Source organism: Schistocerca piceifrons, chromosome 8, assembly GCF_021461385.2.
Source record: "Schistocerca piceifrons isolate TAMUIC-IGC-003096 chromosome 8, iqSchPice1.1, whole genome shotgun sequence".
NCBI classification, from domain to species: Eukaryota; Metazoa; Arthropoda; class Insecta; order Orthoptera; family Acrididae; genus Schistocerca; species Schistocerca piceifrons.
In genome coordinates this window covers 336,195,824-336,212,725 of record NC_060145.1, presented here as the reverse complement: position 1 = coordinate 336,212,725, position 16,902 = coordinate 336,195,824, and the positions used below count along the sequence as shown (strand labels likewise).

The 16,902-nt window shown below is 41.2% G+C and overlaps 1 protein-coding gene across 1 annotated transcript in view; it reads left to right on the top strand.

Moving 5' to 3' along the window:
- The window catches only part of LOC124711800 (tryptophan--tRNA ligase, mitochondrial), a 73,407-nt gene extending 69,602 nt beyond the window's left edge, over nucleotides 1-3,805 (top strand). The window contains exon 7 of the mRNA XM_047242023.1: nucleotides 3,257-3,805. Within this exon, the coding sequence (XP_047097979.1) occupies nucleotides 3,257-3,443 (187 nt within the window). The 3' untranslated portion in view covers nucleotides 3,444-3,805. The remainder of the gene's footprint in view (nucleotides 1-3,256) is intronic.
- Nucleotides 3,806-16,902: the final 13,097 nt, after the last annotated feature.

Here is a 16,902-nt window from a genome sequence, read left to right as displayed (position 1 = left end):
CAGATGACGAAGACATTGAAGAAATGTATGATGAAATAAAAGAAATTATTCAGATTGTGAAGGGAGACGAAAATTTAATAGTCATGGGTGACTGGAATTCGAGTGTAGGAAAAGGGAGAGAAGGAAACATAGTAGGTGAATATGGATTGGGGGACAGAAATGAAAGAGGAAGCCGCCTGGTAGAATTTTGCACAGAGCACAACATAATCATAACTAACACTTGGTTTAAGAATCATGAAAGAAGGTTGTATACATGGAAGAACCCTGGAGATACTAAAAGGTATCAGATAGATTATATAATGGTAAGACAGAGATTTAGGAACCAGGTTTTAAATTGTAAGACATTTCCAGGGGCAGATGTGGACTCTGACCACAATCTATTGGTTATGACCTGTAGATTAAAACTGAAGAAACTGCAAAAAGGTGGGAATTTAAGGAGATGGGACCTGGATAAACTGAAAGAACCAGAGGTTGTACAGAGATTCAGGGAGAGCATAAGGGAGCAATTGACAGGAATGGGGGAAATAAATACAGTAGAAGAAGAATGGGTAGCTTGGAGGGATGAAGTAGTGAAGGCAGCAGAGGATCAAGTAGGTAAAAAGACGAGGGCTAGTAGAAATCCTTGGGTAACAGAAGAAATATTGAATTTAATTGATGAAAGGAGAAAATATAAAAATGCAGTAAGTGAAACAGGCAAAAAGGAATACAAACGTCTCAAAAATGAGATCGACAGGAAGTGCAAAATGGCTAAGCAGGGATGGCTAGAGGACAAATGTAAGGATGTAGAGGCCTATCTCACTAGGGGTAAGATAGATACCGCCTACAGGAAAATTAAAGAGACCTTTGGAGAAAAGAGAGCCACTTACATGTATATCAAGAGCTCAGATGGAAACCCAGTTCTAAGCAAAGAAGGGAAAGCAGAAAGGTGGAAGGAGTATATAGAGGGTCTATACAAGGGCGATGTACTTGAGGACAATATTATGGAAATGGAAGAGGATGTAGATGAAGATGAAATGGGAGATATGATACTGCGTGAAGAGTTTGACAGAGCACTGAAAGACCTGAGTCGAAACAAGGCCCCCGGAGTAGACAATATTCCATTGGAACTACTGACGGCCGTGGGAGAGCCAGTCCTGACAAAACTCTACCATCTGGTGAGGAAGATGTATGAGACAGGCGAAATACCCTCAGACTTCAAGAAGAATATAATAATTCCAATCCCAAAGAAAGCAGGTGTTGACAGATGTGAAAATTACCGAACTATCAGCTTAATAAGTCACAGCTGCAAAATACTAACACGAATTCTTTACAGACGAATGGAAAAACTAGTAGAAGCCAACCTCGGGGAAGATCAGTTTGGATTCCGTAGAAACACTGGAACACGTGAGGCAATACTGACCTTACGACTTATCTTAGAAGAAAGATTAAGGAAAGGCACACCTACGTTTGTAGCATTTGTAGACTTAGAGAAAGCTTTTGACAATGTTGACTGGAATACTCTCTTTCAAATTCTAAAGGTGGCAGGGGTAAAATACAGGGAGCGAAAGGCTATTTACAATTTGTACAGAAACCAGATGGCAGTTATAAGAGTCGAGGGACATGAAAGGGAAGCAGTGGTTGGGAAGGGAGTAAGACAGGGTTGTAGCCTCTCCCCGATGTTGTTCAATCTGTATGTTGAGCAAGCAGTAAAGGAAACAAAAGAAAAATTCGGAGTAGGTATTAAAATTCATGGAGAAGAAATAAAAACTTTGAGGTTCGCCGATGACATTGTAATTCTGTCCGAGACAGCAAAGGACTTGGAAGAGCAGTTGAATGGAATGGACAGTGTCTTGAAAGGAGGATATAAGATGAACATCAACAAAAGCAAAACAAGGATAATGGAATGTAGCCTAATTAAGTCGGGTGATGCTGAGGGAATTAGATTAGGAAATGAGGCACTTAAAGTAGTAAAGGAGTTTTGCTATTTGGGGAGCAAAATAACTGATAATGGTCGAAGTAGAGAGGATATAAAATGTAGGCTGGCAATGGCAAGGAAAGCGTTTCTGAAGAAGAGAAATTTGTTAACATCCAGTATTGATTTAAGTGTCAGGAAGTCATTTCTGAAAGTATTCGTATGGAGTGTAGCCATGTATGGAAGTGAAACATGGACGATAAATAGTTTGGACAAGAAGAGAATAGAAGCTTTCGAAATGTGGTGCTACAGAAGAATGCTGAAGATTAGATGGGTAGATCACATAACGAATGAGGAAGTATTGAATAGGATTGGGGAGAAGAGAAGTTTGTGGCACAACTTGACCAGAAGAAGGGATCGGTTGGTAGGACATGTTCTGAGGCATCAAGGGATCACCAATTTAGTATTGGAGGGCAGCGTGGAGGGTAAAAATCGTAGAGGGAGACCAAGAGATGAATACACTAAGCAGATTCAGAAGGGTGTAGGTTGCAGTAGGTACTGGGAGATGAAAAAGCTTGCACAGGATAGAGTAGCATGGAGAGCTGCATCAAACCAGTCTCAGGACTGAAGACCACAACAACAACAACCTCTAGTCATTTATACTTCACCACTTTGCTCATCTGTCAGACTCATTTTTTAGCATGTGATATTCCTTGTGCCTGAATTATTTTTTCTTATTTGTTTTCTTCTTCCATTAATCTTCTTACGTATTGCAGAATGATTTCTGCATGGTCTTAGCTTTTCTTCTACCACCTTCACCACCTTTCATCTCTGGAAGCTACCTATCCATCTTCTGTTGTATTCCTTTAATTTGTACCAGTTAGTCATCCTCTGATGCTTCCTTTGAGACATATGCATGATTGGGAACTATAGAATATGTCTCTACAAATATAAACGGAGATGTAAATTTGTTCCCCCAAGAATATGTAGGGTGTGGTTGTTATGCTGATTGGTTCTACTTCTTAGTAACCTATGTATCCATGCATGTCAAAGAAGGAAAAAATTTAGTCATTTCATAAATTGTCAAGAAAATGATGTATTTAGAAAAAGAAATCATTTTTGTTTTTGGTACAGTAACTGTAACTCTGATTTTCAAAATGAACATGTTATAAATGTATGAAACAAGTTCACCATTATTGTGATGTAGTTTGGAAGCACTGTAGTAATGTTATGTAAGGCACTGATGAAGTTAATTGTATTCCACCAACATTTTGCACCTTATATGCGTGTTATAGTATATTTAAAAATTAAAGAGAGACTGAAATCACATTTTGCATGGAAACAATATTTTTTTACTGTTGTCAGGTACAAAATGGTAGTCGCTGATGCAATAATAAACAAACTTCAACCCATTCGTGAAAAGATCCTGTATTACATGTCCAGACAAAATGAATTAATAGAAATCCTGGAAGAAGGGTCACAGAAAGCTGCAGCTATAGCTGAAGTGACATGGAATGAAGTAAGAAGTAAAATTGGTATTAAAATTTCATAATATCGTTGGAAGTTGTGGCATGGTACGTAAATGTAGACTTCTTTGAAGTCTAACAGTAAAAAATGAATGCTAAGAATTGATAGTGAAAGGATCATATTTCCACAAGTATGGGCATTCTTTGTCGAGGAAATTCACCTCTCCCCATATACTAATTCTACCTTAATTACTATATTTAAGTAAATATCAGTTTTTAAACTTTGTACATTTATTGCCTTTGTGTTTAAGCTCTCAAGTTTTCAAAGTGTTATATTAATAGGTAAAAGTGTGTTTTGCAAATTATGTACTATCAGATGTATGTAAAATTACCTGTACCAGCAGGAAAAGACGTATTGCTACATAAATAAATTTTTTGCCACAGTAAAGCTACTTTCCTCTGAAGTAAATCCTGTGATTTTCCTCTGTTAATCATATTTTCTTATGCATATATTTTTTGTAGTGAGATAGTAGACTTCAGAGCTAATTGGATACTGTTGGGACTTCATAGTGATTTGTAACAAAAAATGAGAATGAAAGATCTTGAATTAAATGAAAACAATGGTATAAGCAAACATGATGTTTATTATTAAATTGAGGAAGCGAAAGATAAAGAAAATAGGCTTGTAAAATAGAAGTGTAATAATGTTGCTCAGATGTGAAATTCGTGTTTTCTAGAGGGCAAAGATGTAGCACTCACAAAGCATTATTTTCCTTCCCTTCCCTTGGGAAACATGTCTGGGATGGTTTGGAAATGTGTTCTGCATATCCAGTAGCTGATACCAGAACAGCCTCTTCATTGTTCTTCACTACTTTTTTCTTTCTTCATTCCCTTTATCTTATCCTTCCTCCCCTTTGGCATTTGAGATTCCTCTTTTTCTTCTTCCATCCTGTGCACTCGTGAAGGCCAGCCCACACATTTGACATGTAATGCGTAATTCCCAGCCCCACTTTGACTGGTAGGGTTCGCACATTCGCCCTGGTATAGAACAGCCCCAGGGATGGATGATTGTCTGAGCTGCTACCTTCCTAAATTGCCAATTGGTCGCTCTGTCAGGTGTGACCTGAGGTGTGAACAATCTAAGGCAGGTGCGCCTCTTCTGGTGGGGGGTCCTCAGTTGGAAATAGCGTGCCATTGGAGATGCTGGCAATTGTGGGGGATCTTCTCGCAGTGAGCCAATCATTATCTTTCAATCAATGTATACCAAATGTAAACAGAAAGAGGCTAATGATTCAAAGAAACCGGGCACCAAGGACTGCGCAGTTGAGTGCCCCACAAACCAAACATCATCATTTAAAGAAACTTCCCAGATTCACCACAGTTGCTTGTGGTTTGACGTACTTAACACGGTCAGGCTTTCGCTGCGATAAATCCGTTTATTATTCAGAAAGGTGTTGCAATTGCTGGCTCTGCTTGACACTTTGCTTTTGGAGATTACTTCTGATTTTCAAGAACAAAAACTGCTTGCAACTTCGCTTTTACAGATATCCTGTTCTGTCGAGGCCCATCAAACACTTAATTCTTCCTGTGATGTTATTTGCACTAGACTGCTCTATGGGCTGCCTGAGGCAAACATACCTCTTTGATCAGGATGTCATTGTAGTCCATCAGGTGATGAAAAAGAGATGCATCCTTAGTGCCCACATGCACTCTGTCTCATTTTTGATAGAATGGTGTTTCCGTCAAAGATCAAAGCAGGCTATGAAGTTATCACAGTCGGACCATACACTCCAAACTCGATGTGCGACTACCAGTGTCATCATTATAACCGCACTTGAATGTCCTGTTGACACCCGGCCAAATGTGTAAACCGGTGGTAGGGATGCCCACGAGGGCGAATGTCTGCCTCCCCGCTGTATCAACTGCAGTAGCGACAATGCTGCCTCCTCCCGAGATTGTCCTATGTATCTCAGTGAGTGGGCTGTCCAGAAGATCCAGGTGAAGGAAAAAATGCCTTACCCGGTCACTTCTAAGTTGTTGGCTAGTCAGAAACCTTGCATTCTGCCATTGGCACTTACAGTACTGTTCTTGCTGCATCTTGCTCCATGAAGGACATGGCCACACAACCATGCAATCACAAATTCAGCACTGTGGTTGTGAAATTGTCCAATGTTATGGTACCACCTCTGTCTCCTCATCCAGCTGTGCAACAAGCCACCAAGTCACCTTCTACACAACCATCAGGCTGGAAAGGACAGAAGGAATACTCCCATTAAGACTTCCTATGTCCCTCCAGCTAACAAATATCTCAGTCTTCCTCTGCCAACTGGAAAGGCTCCAAGAAGTCAAACGGTCTTCTCCTTCGCTGACTGAGTTCCTCTCCAATGGTGTCGCCACATGATACCCTCGGATGGCCAACCTCCTTCTGCCCTGAACTCTACAGACAGACAGAAAGAGAATGCTGATGCTTCTGTAGACCTCATGGAGCAGGGTCATCCAGCCTCTGTGCCATGTAGCTGTGAGTCTTCGAAGGCTGCCACTCGGCACTGTCGAGATGACACCCCTTCATTTTTTCCCTCCTCCCCTTTCCTCATTATGACACTCTTCCAATGGAAATCCCACAAAGAGGACTTACGGCTGCTCAGAGAATCGCAGTGTCCACTTGTTCTCTACCTCACGACCACTTAGCGCCCTCACATTGTAGTGTCACAAGTTTGTTCCGAGTGAACATTTGTTTTAGGATAGCTAGCCAGCTGCATGTAACTTCAGGGGCTAACATCTACTGGCCTAACTAGGAGACACACACGCGCTTCTGTCACTACCTGCCATGGGAAAGCTATCAAAGGTCTCTTACTGGACGCGTACATTCACCACCTATAAATGATGATATTCAATTATTTTCAAAATCGGTACACTACCTTTTGACATTGAGGAGAAGATTGTATCCAAATTTCAGAGATAGGAAAAAATAGCTAAAAAAGTAAAAAACCGACACTTAGGAAACTAAATTCAAATAGGAAATATAATAGTTGATCTTTTGGTATAACTGGAAAACATAAGCAGAACTCTGTGTGCAGAATTGAGATTTTCATATTAAAACTTTGATTTTTATATTATGAAAACAAAAAATAATTAGACACAATTATTATTGGTGTCTAATATTGTTGTGGGAGTATATGATAGTGTGGGACATTCATCAAATTTTCATGTTGCTTTATATACAGTCTTAAGTAACCTGCAAAAGTTACGCAAGCCTGTCGTGGGAAATATGTTCATAGGGAATTTACCCACTTTGCTGATGACGCATGTCTAGGTGTGATTGCTATTGTGCCAGAAAGTCAGCCGGAGTAAAATCTATATCTAAAAGCATATTTTCAGAATTATTCTCTTTTAGTTTTAGTTTATTAAACATTAGTTTAATATTTGTATGTCAGAATGATGCAAATGCGTCTGAGTACAAGGATTGGTTCAGGCCAGTTTCGGCACAAGTATGATCATGAGCGAGCATTCAGATTGGCAGTCAGTATGATGAGCCAATCAGAATTGAGATGGTTCCCGCTCATTACCTGATAGTTTACCAGGAATGAGGCTGCAGGAGGAGAGTCTCTCGCTAGCTTTGAACATGGACGGTCATGTTACTAGTGTGAGTCAAAATAATGTGTAAAATGAAGGAATATTGAGTTCCTAGCATTTGATATGTGACGTGACAAACACTGATGTAGTTATGGACAGTTTGTGAAGTGTGGGAGTTTTAGAACTGTATTGTTGGAATGATATTCGCGTGTGAAAATGTGCCCTCCATAGTATCCACATGCCATGTTTCAGTATTCAACCACTGAGCATTTTTTGGTGAGCAATTTCTTTCTTTTAGAAATCCACAAGAACTGAATGTAATAACTCGAATTAATGGTGAAATTAATGACTGAAAATGTTGTTTAATTTGGGTCAGATTTCTGGCTACTGTGCGTGCGAGTTGTGAACGGGAGGGCAATAGTTTAAATGTGGTCTGAATAGTACCGTTTCTTTGGCTATATGGACAAAATAAACCTTGTGTGTGGAAGTTTTGGACATTATTTTCCAAAAGCTAATCCATTTTCTTACTGCCCGATAAATTTTTTAATGACAGTTTTTCTACACAACTTTATTTCATTTCTAGAGTTGCACGGCCTCAGTAATAGTAGATGATTTTTTTTTATCAACGCTGCTTTTACGTCATCTTGTAAGTATCTATGTTGCCGAGTGAAGGGACATCAAGCAGACGCCGTTCTGAGGTAGGTGAATTTCTAGTTTGCAGCCTGCACACACAGAAGTCATTTTCAAACCGCGCCACGCCGCTACATTTCTTCCCAGTCCACTTTCTTTCCCCCAGAGGATGGCATCCCATCTTATGGAGGAGTCACTTTGCTCATCCAGGATGACGTTTGTAGTCAACCTATCTCCTTGACAACCCAGCTTCAAGCGGTTGCAGTCTGCATTTTTCTCCCAACTTGACCTTTTCCTTTTGTATTATTTACATCCCCTCGTCATTCGGTGTCACCAAGACAAACTTCCTCCAGCTTATTGAGCAACTCCTCCATCCCTTTCTGCTGCTCGGTGACTTTACTGCACACTGTCCACTTTTTGGTCTTATCCAGAACCTGTCAGAGAGGTGCCCTCTTGGCTGATCTCAATCACCTTAACCTCATCTGCCTTAACACGGGAGCACACGCATTCCTTTCCAACTCTGCTCACACCTATTCCTACTTGCACCTCTCCTTCTGCACTGACCAGCTTGCCCGTCATCTCCAGTGGTTTGTTCTCCCTGGAATGTACTTGAGCAACCACTTCCTGTGTGCAATCTGATTGCTGACTCCTACCCCACCTATGTGCACTCCCAAATGGTGGCTTTACTCCTTCAACGAACATCATTTCCCTAGTTGTGATGACCAGGTAAAATATCTTACAGAATGTTAAGTTCCTCGCACTTCCTCTTTGCTGCGCCGTATCAGTGTTCCTAGGTGGACTGGGGCATGCTGCGATGAAATTTGCACGCAGAGAAGCGCTCTCTGCGTTTTTAACCATCATCCTCTGATGGCCAATGGCATTTGTTACAAACAGCTGTGTGTACAATGTCATAGAGTTCTTTGGGATAGCAGAAAAGCTAGCTGGAGTTCCTTCATTAGTTCTTTCAACAGTTCCACACCATCTTCTGTCGTGTGGGCCACAATCTCCGATGGCTATCTGGGACCAAGATCCATTCTCCAATTTCCAGCTTGACAGTAGCAGATGATGATATAGTGGACCAACACTTTGGGACCACTATTTTGTGGAGATTTCTAGCTCCACCCTCGGTCACCATGCCTTCCCCCGTTGGAAATGAATGGAGGAGACTCATGTGATACCCTTCTCTTCTCAGAATCGTGAGTGCTACAACACCGCCGCTACTCTGAGGAAGGTAGATCATTCCGATATTGCATAACCTTTCTCTTGCGGGCAGCCATTTTCTCACTCATATATACAATTGCGTGTGGACAGAGGGCGTGTTTCCCAGATGCTGGTGTGAAGCCATTGTCATACTCATACCTAAGCCTGACAAGAATGAACACCTTCCTTCTAGGTATCACCCCATTTCTCTCACCAGCTGTGTTTGCAAGATGACAATGTATGATTCATGCCTGGCTGGTGTGGTGGCTCGAGTCTCACAATTTACTAACCACTGCACAGTGTGAATTTCGAGCACGCCGTTCTGCAGTGGACCATCTAGTCACTCTGTTACACGTCACAAATGGTTTTCTGTGGAGATACCAGACTGTTGCCATGTTTTTCAATTTGGAGAAAGCCTACGACACCTGATGGAGAGCTCATATCCTCCATACTCTGTACACTTGGAGCTTCCGTGGCCACATGCCCCATTTCCTTCAGGGATTCTTAAGACTGAGTTTTCAAGGTACATAATGGGTTTTGCTTTGTTGGACGCATTTATCCAGGAAAATGGTGTGCCTTAGAGTTCCGTCATCCTCTGGTATCACTAGTAACCCTATTATGGCCTGCCTCCTGCTGGCCATCTCCGGCTCCCTCTTCATTGAGGACTTTGCCATCTATTGCATTCTCCACGGAGTTATCTCTTTGAGTGGTGTTTTCAGCAATGTTACTCTGGAGCATTGACAGTGGGTTTCACTTTTACACTGATAAAACCATTTGTACGAATTTCTGGTGGTGCAGTTAGTTTTTTTCACCATCTTTTCATCTTGGACTTGTTGCTCTTCTGTTCGTAAAAACTTCGAAATTCCTGGGTCTCATGCTCGATAAGAAACTGTCTTCCCACGTGTCTTACCTGGCTGCCTGCTATATGTAGTCCCTCAGTGGTACTTCCTGGGGAGAGGATTGGACCACCCTCCCCCATTTGTATCAGTCCCCTGTCCATTCGAAACTAGACTACGGGTGTTTCGTTTATGCATCTGCATGTCTGTCCCTCTTACACCATCTCAATACTATCCATTTTGCCCTTTGTACTAGTCCGGTTGAGAGTGTGTATGCTGAAGCTGCCAAAACCACCACTGTCAGCTTTCTGCTTGGCAAATACGTGTGGCATTTGTCTGCTATGCCTGGCCACATATCCTACATCCCCTTCTCTAATGACTCCTTTGATTGCCAGTATGTAGCATCTCTCTTTTCTGTTACATCTTTGAGTCCACTCTCAGCTCTTGCTCCAGCAGCTTAACTTCAAGCTACCTGCCACTTTCCCAATGGATGCGAACCGTTCACCACCTTTGCTTCGTGTGGCGGCCTGTGTTCACCTTGGCCTTCATTTGCTTCCTAAAGTCATTACGCCAGCCTTGTTCTATCGCCATAGTTTCATAACCTTCGCAATAGTATCTTTGTGTACACTGATGACTCTCAGACTGACCGTGATGTTGGGTATTCATTTGTCATTGGCACTGACGTTTTTCTGTATTGGCTTCTGGAACACTGTTCAGTATTTACAGCAGAGCTTGTCCTTTATCAGGCTGCGCAGTACATACGGCAACACAGGCTTTTCAATTGTCATCTGTTCCGACTTTCTCAATGCCCTTCAGAGCCTCAGTGTGCTGTACACCATCCATCCCTTAGTGCAATGGGAACAGGAAAGCTGTCACTTGCTCACTCTTGGTGGAGCCATTGTGATATTTACGTGGGTTCCTGGTCACATTGGTCTGACAGGAAATGAGGCAGCTGACGCTGCTGCCGAGGCTGCAATCCTCAAATTACGTGGGTTCCTGGTCACATTGGTCTGACAGGAAATGAGGCAGCTGACGCTGCTGCCGAGGCTGCAATCCTCTTACCTCGGCCCACTAATTCTTCCACCACATCGTCTGTCAGCAGGTGGTGTCACTTGGGCATCACCACTGGTCCTCCCTTCGTGGGAACAATCTCCAGGGAATTAAGCCTCTCCCAGCAGCTTTGATGACGAGCCAAAATGCAGCCCCACTGTGAAAGCTGTTCTCAAAACAAGGGATGAGCTGGTTGACGTTTGTAAGCTGTCAAACTATTGGCAGCTACTGTGAATTGGTGTGTTGGAAGAGCTCCTGAAAGTTGTGTACTTGTGATACCTTTACCAGAGATACCTCAAGTACTATCCTTGTTTCCTGTGCAGAAAGTACTGGATCTGTCATTACTCATCCACTGCAACTGGTGTGTTAGTGCTAGATGTAGGTGCACTGTACAGTGTGGATGGAGACCAGGGAAGATTCAGTTCGTTGTACTGATCCCCCTAACCAACAAGTTTGAGGTGCTGTCTTTCACTGAAACAATCTGAACCAGTGGGACTTACTTCACCTGTTTTGTCTGGTGTCAGAAGGTGGCAAATGCCATTAAGGGAACAAACTACAGATTGAGGGTCACGTTGGAACAAATTCCTGTCATCTGGGCTCTGAGGTCATTCCAGCAACTGGCAGAGACGGTTGGGAAGACTAGCCTTGCACATGGGGTTCTAATGAAGCTCAAAATTTGCAGCATTGTCCCCAGAACTGATGGGGGCCCTATGGTTCCGAGTCAAGTGGAAGGACTGAACCAGAGACTGTATGTTCTGTGACAAGCTAGGCTCCAACTTCCAGGGCTTACGCCATAGGGTTGAGAACTATAGTGTCCCCTTAAATAGGTAAAGTGTGCACTACACATCAGACACTGCTACTCTGGTAGCTGACTGTTTGTGGGGTGCACACAAGGTTTTTTAGATTAAGCGACCCTCCATCTAATCCAGATAACGATAGTTGTAGAAAACCCAGAAAAATACGGGTGAGAGTATTGAAATCCTACTGGTAAACTGCCAAAGCATTCACTACAAATTGGCAGTTTGAAGCGTTCATGAAAATCAGTGAAGCTCACAGCATACTATGTACAGAAAGCTGGCTGAAACCGGAAATTGATTTCTTGGGGAAAATTTAAGTGTATATTGAAAGGATAGGCACATGGGAAATTGAAGTTGTGTATTTGTTGAAGTAGATAGAAACTGAAGTTGCATGTGAGATTGTTCGGGCAAGACTCCCTATCACGGCGGGAGACTTCTATCGCTCACCAGGCTCTTCTCCTGATATAACCGAAAACTTACAAGTGAACTGAAGTTCTCTCTTAAGTTCCCCAATCATACTGTAATCATCAGTGGTGACTTCAATCATCCAACAATTGGGAAAATTACAGTTTTGTTAGTGGTGGGCATGATAAAGACATGGGGGTGAAACATTACTAAATGCATTCTTTAGAACACATAGTTAGGAACCTCATTCATGACGGAAATATATTGGATCTAATGGCAAAAAATATACCTGATGTGTCTGAAGATCTCCACATCCAAACAGGTATCAGCAAACATCACGCAGTTATGGCAACAGTGATTGAAAACAAGAAGATATGTATGTTCAATAAAAGTGTTGTCATAAGTCAATGAGAAACTTGAAAGTAATGCTGGGAGGAAACCTGTGGTACAGTCACTAAAGAAAAACACACACCAGAAGAATATTGTCAAATGAAAAGGCCTCTAGCAGCACCAAAGTTACTGTGCAGTCCACAGCGAATGACACAGGAACTGAAATTGAGGACAGGAAAGCAAAAGAGGAAATGCTTGACTCCATTATCAAATGTTTCTTTGCAAAGGGAAAGCAGGAGAATTGCCTAATCAAGACCCTGTACCATTGAAAAGATGAATGAAAAATGTATTGTTAGATGTGTTGAGAAACAGCTGAAATCATTGAAATTCAACAAAGCTCCAGGTCCCAATAGGATCCCTGTCAGATTCTATACTGAATTTGCAGCTGAGTTAGCCCCTATTCTAAGTATAGTTTAAAGTAGATCAACACAGATCACACCAAAAAAGGACAGCAAGTGTGACAAAACTACTGTCCAATATCCTTGACATAGATTTGTTGTGGAATCTTGGAACATATTCTGAGCTAAAACCTAATGAGGTATCTTGAACAGAATGACCATCTCAATGCCAACCAACATGGATTTCAAAAAGTCAATCATATAAAACTCACTTTTCTCACATGACGTACCGAAAGCTTTTGATCAAGACAATCAGTAGGTGCAGTATTTCTTCACTGCTGAAAAGTGTTTGACTATGTACCGTACCTATGCTTATTGTTGAAAGTATGATCATATGGGGTATCAAGTGAAATTTGTGACTGGATTGAGGACTTTTTGTGGGGAGGACACAACATGTTATCTTATTATCATATTGTGGTGCACTTCTTGTCGTCTCCGTGCTTGCTAAGAAAATGGGATGAAGTTCCGCCTTATGCAAGACACCTTTTTTCTTTTTGTTTCACCCATACATGTTTCAGCACTTTTGTACTATCGTCAGTGGGTTCTATTTTTATTTTTAACTGTAAATTTGTTGTTAACATATTAACATTTGCGTCGTTTACAAAATTATGTAAAGGTTGCATTTATAACTTAATTGGCAAAAAGTAACATACCTTACATGATGTTATTGTCCTCTTGTTTTGGTAGCTGTTTTGCTACACAATATACAACTTGTCATCTGCAAACAGCAAAACGTAATTTATTTTCTGTTTGTTATGCATTTACGAACGGAAATAAGACTATCACATCCAAAAATCAATAGCCCAAGGAAAGAAAGTACTCAATGAATACACATCACTGTGCAACACACACACACACACACACACACACACACACACACACACACACACACACAAATCCTCTCTCTCTCTCTTTTCTTTCTTACTCTCTCTCTCTCTCTCTCTCTCTCTCTTTTCTTTTTTACTCTCTCTCTCTCTCTCTCTGCCCCAGTACTCATCACACAGACACAAACCCACATAAACCACACACCACTAACACCAAATACAATTCAAACTCACGCGCCTCACCCAGCAGAACATGCTACGAAACAAATGAATGCCACACAGCCACAACAACACGTAATGGCAACGAAAACTCCGCCTATGTTTTGAGTAATCAGAAAAACTGCATTGCCACGCGAACACAGGCAAAGAAGTAAGCCTATTTACTTCGCCAGCAACACAGGAAAACATACCACAACTTCAAAACTGTAAGTTACAGAAAGAAAACGTGATACAGTCTTATTTCCGTTCGTAAATGCATAACAAACAGAAAATAAATTACGTTTTGCTGTTTGCAAATGATAAGTTGTAAATTGTGTAGCAAAACAGCTACCAAACCAAGAGGACAATAACATCATGTAAGGTATGTTACTTTTCGCCAATTAAGTTATAAATGCAACCTTCACATAATTTTGTAAACGACGCAGATGTTAATATGTTAACAACAAATTTACAGTTAAAAATAAAAATAGAGCCCACTGACGATAGCACAAAAGTGCTGAAACATGTATGGGTGAAACAAAAAGAAAAAAGGTGTCTTGCATAAGGCGGAACTTCTCATCCCATGTTAACTTAGATGGAGAGTCATTGTCAGCTGTAGAAGTAACTTCAGATGTGCCTCAGGGAAGTGTTTTGGGACCCTTGCTGCTCATTTTGTATATTTATGACCTTGCAGACAATATTAACAGTAAAATCAAGCTTTTGCAAATGGTGCAGTTATCTATAATTAAGCACTATCTGAAAAAAAATGCATAAATATTGAGTTGTCTTGAAAAGATTTAAAAGTGGTACAGAGATTGGCAATTTGCTTTAAATGTTCAGAAATGTAAAATTTTGCACTTCACAAAACTCTCATCTGAGTAACACTTCGTTGGGATATGAAATGGAATGATCACATAGGTTCAGTTGTGGGTAAAGCAGTTGGTAGACTTTGGTTTATTGATAGAATACTGGTGAAGTGCAATCCATCTACAAAGGAGATTTCTTACAACTGGATTTAGAACATTGCTCAAAGAGTGTGGGACCCATACCAGATAGGACTAACAGGGTATATTTAACACACAAACAAGTGCTCAGTTTTTTTTATCTGTGGGAGTGTGTCACAGAGATATTGAAGGAAAAACTGGAAGACTAAGATCAGGGTTGCCAAAGTTTCCCCATATGAAGTTCCATGATATTTCCAAACGAATTTTAGCATTTTTCTCTGACAAATTTTGAGATCTCAAAGGTGAGTTGAGACGTAAGTTGACAATTTGTCTTTGCAGCTATGGTTCAACAAACAATAGTGCCAACGAGGAAATAGCCAAAAAAACTTGCAAGCAGATGATGTTTCCCGATGTGAGCAAAAATCTTAAGTACTAACATCAACAGCTTTTGTTATGAACTGTTTTTAGATGGAGAGAGCAAGCCAAATGGTATGTGTGTTTTTCATGAAGACCACTGACATTTTATTTTGATAAAACATTTGTTGACAAAAATACGATTTTCCTTGGAGTCGCAAGGCATTTAAAATACCTTCACCGATTTCATTAATAACTTCAGGAAAAAGTAGGCTTCTTGAAAGAAGTGTTTAAGGGAGGGAAGACTTGTGTAAACCAACACTAAGCAACCACCAATAAAATGTTGGTTCTACTATGTTCATTGTTTATTACCCACTGTGTTGTATCATATTTTACAGGTATTGTGATTTTTGTTTCAAGAAATATGTGAGTACATAGTGTGCAAACTGCCAGTGACTGGATTTTCTTCTTGTCGTCCATACTTTCTAAAATATAAACTACTTCTGAAGTGGCAAAATGAGTTAGAATAAATAAAATGTCTATAAAACACCACAATGTACTTGGGGCGAGACAGTTGCAATTCCTGAAATCCATGGCCTCTGGCCTGCTGAGGAGCATGACAGTCCTGGGTCCATGAATAAACTATGAAAATCCAGTGCATTATGCCACACACAGATCCAGCCTGCGGGCAGGGCCTGCACATTAGTGGGAACTGAATAGCTTCAGATCAGCAGGCTCGATCCATTACAAATGCCCTTAGAAACAGCCTCTGGTTTTGGCCAGTCGTGGAAATCCACTCATGTGGCCAGCTATTCATGAGCCACAGACAGCATGTTGATTTAGTGAGACCATGGTGATCAGTTCGTGCAACTGATAACTTGTTCAAGTACTCTGAGATAATGATAGGTAGCAACTCACCATAAAGATGATTGCTTAGCTGCAGACAGGCCCATAGAAAAGACAAAATTTTCAGCCGTAGCTTTTGTCAGACAACTCATGCACACATGACCATCTCCAGCTGTTGCGTCTACATAGTCTGAGAATCAGGTCCAAACAAAGCACTCCTCATGCCTCCCTCCGTCTTGTTGGCTAATGGCAAGAAGTGGTGGCAGCACCTACTGCAAGCTAAGAGGAGTGGTAGGAAGGGGAGAAGCAGTGCATGTACTCAGCTGCACCCAGTCAGTGACAATGCATGACACCTCAGTACAGAAACCATGTCATCTACTGAGATGAAAAACAAGATTTTTCCAGTGTTTTTTTTATTTTTCAAATTTGCCTAACTTGAAGTTCCCCGATTTTAAGAACCTTTGGCAACCATGAAGAAAGAAACTATTTCAAGAAAGTTTATTAACAAAGTTTCAAAAACTGGCTTTAAATTATTGCCCTAGGAATATGCAACACAGTAGGGATCATGAGGATAAGATTACAATAATTGCAAGCACACAGGCATTCAATCATCATCCCCCCCCCCCCCCCCCCACTGCATACACAAATGGAACAGAAAGAAACCCTAATAACTGGTGCAACAGGACGTACCCTCTGCCATGCACCTCACAATGTTTTGCGGAGAGTAGAAGTAGAATGGAGGCATTCAGTTAAAGCACACAATTTTAGTATAAAAAAATCACATGCATTGTATTTAAGGACATGCAGCTGATGTTACAATACTAGCTAAACTGCATCCTCAGTAAAGGCTTTTTCTATTCATGAAAATGCCCATCCAGACATGGCTTCAGAAATAAGAGGTATCACACACAGCTGTGAACAACTTCCACTCTGTATATAGCCTGGATTTAGCACCTAGTGGTTCCCACTTCATCCTGCACTTTTGTCAACTGCTACAAGCAAAGTGATGTTACTTTTCACCAACAGGCCACAGCATCAGGTGTGAGGCTCTGCTGTAGCTGCTACCAGCCTAATTGCCTTTTACTCAGTTGACGTGAATG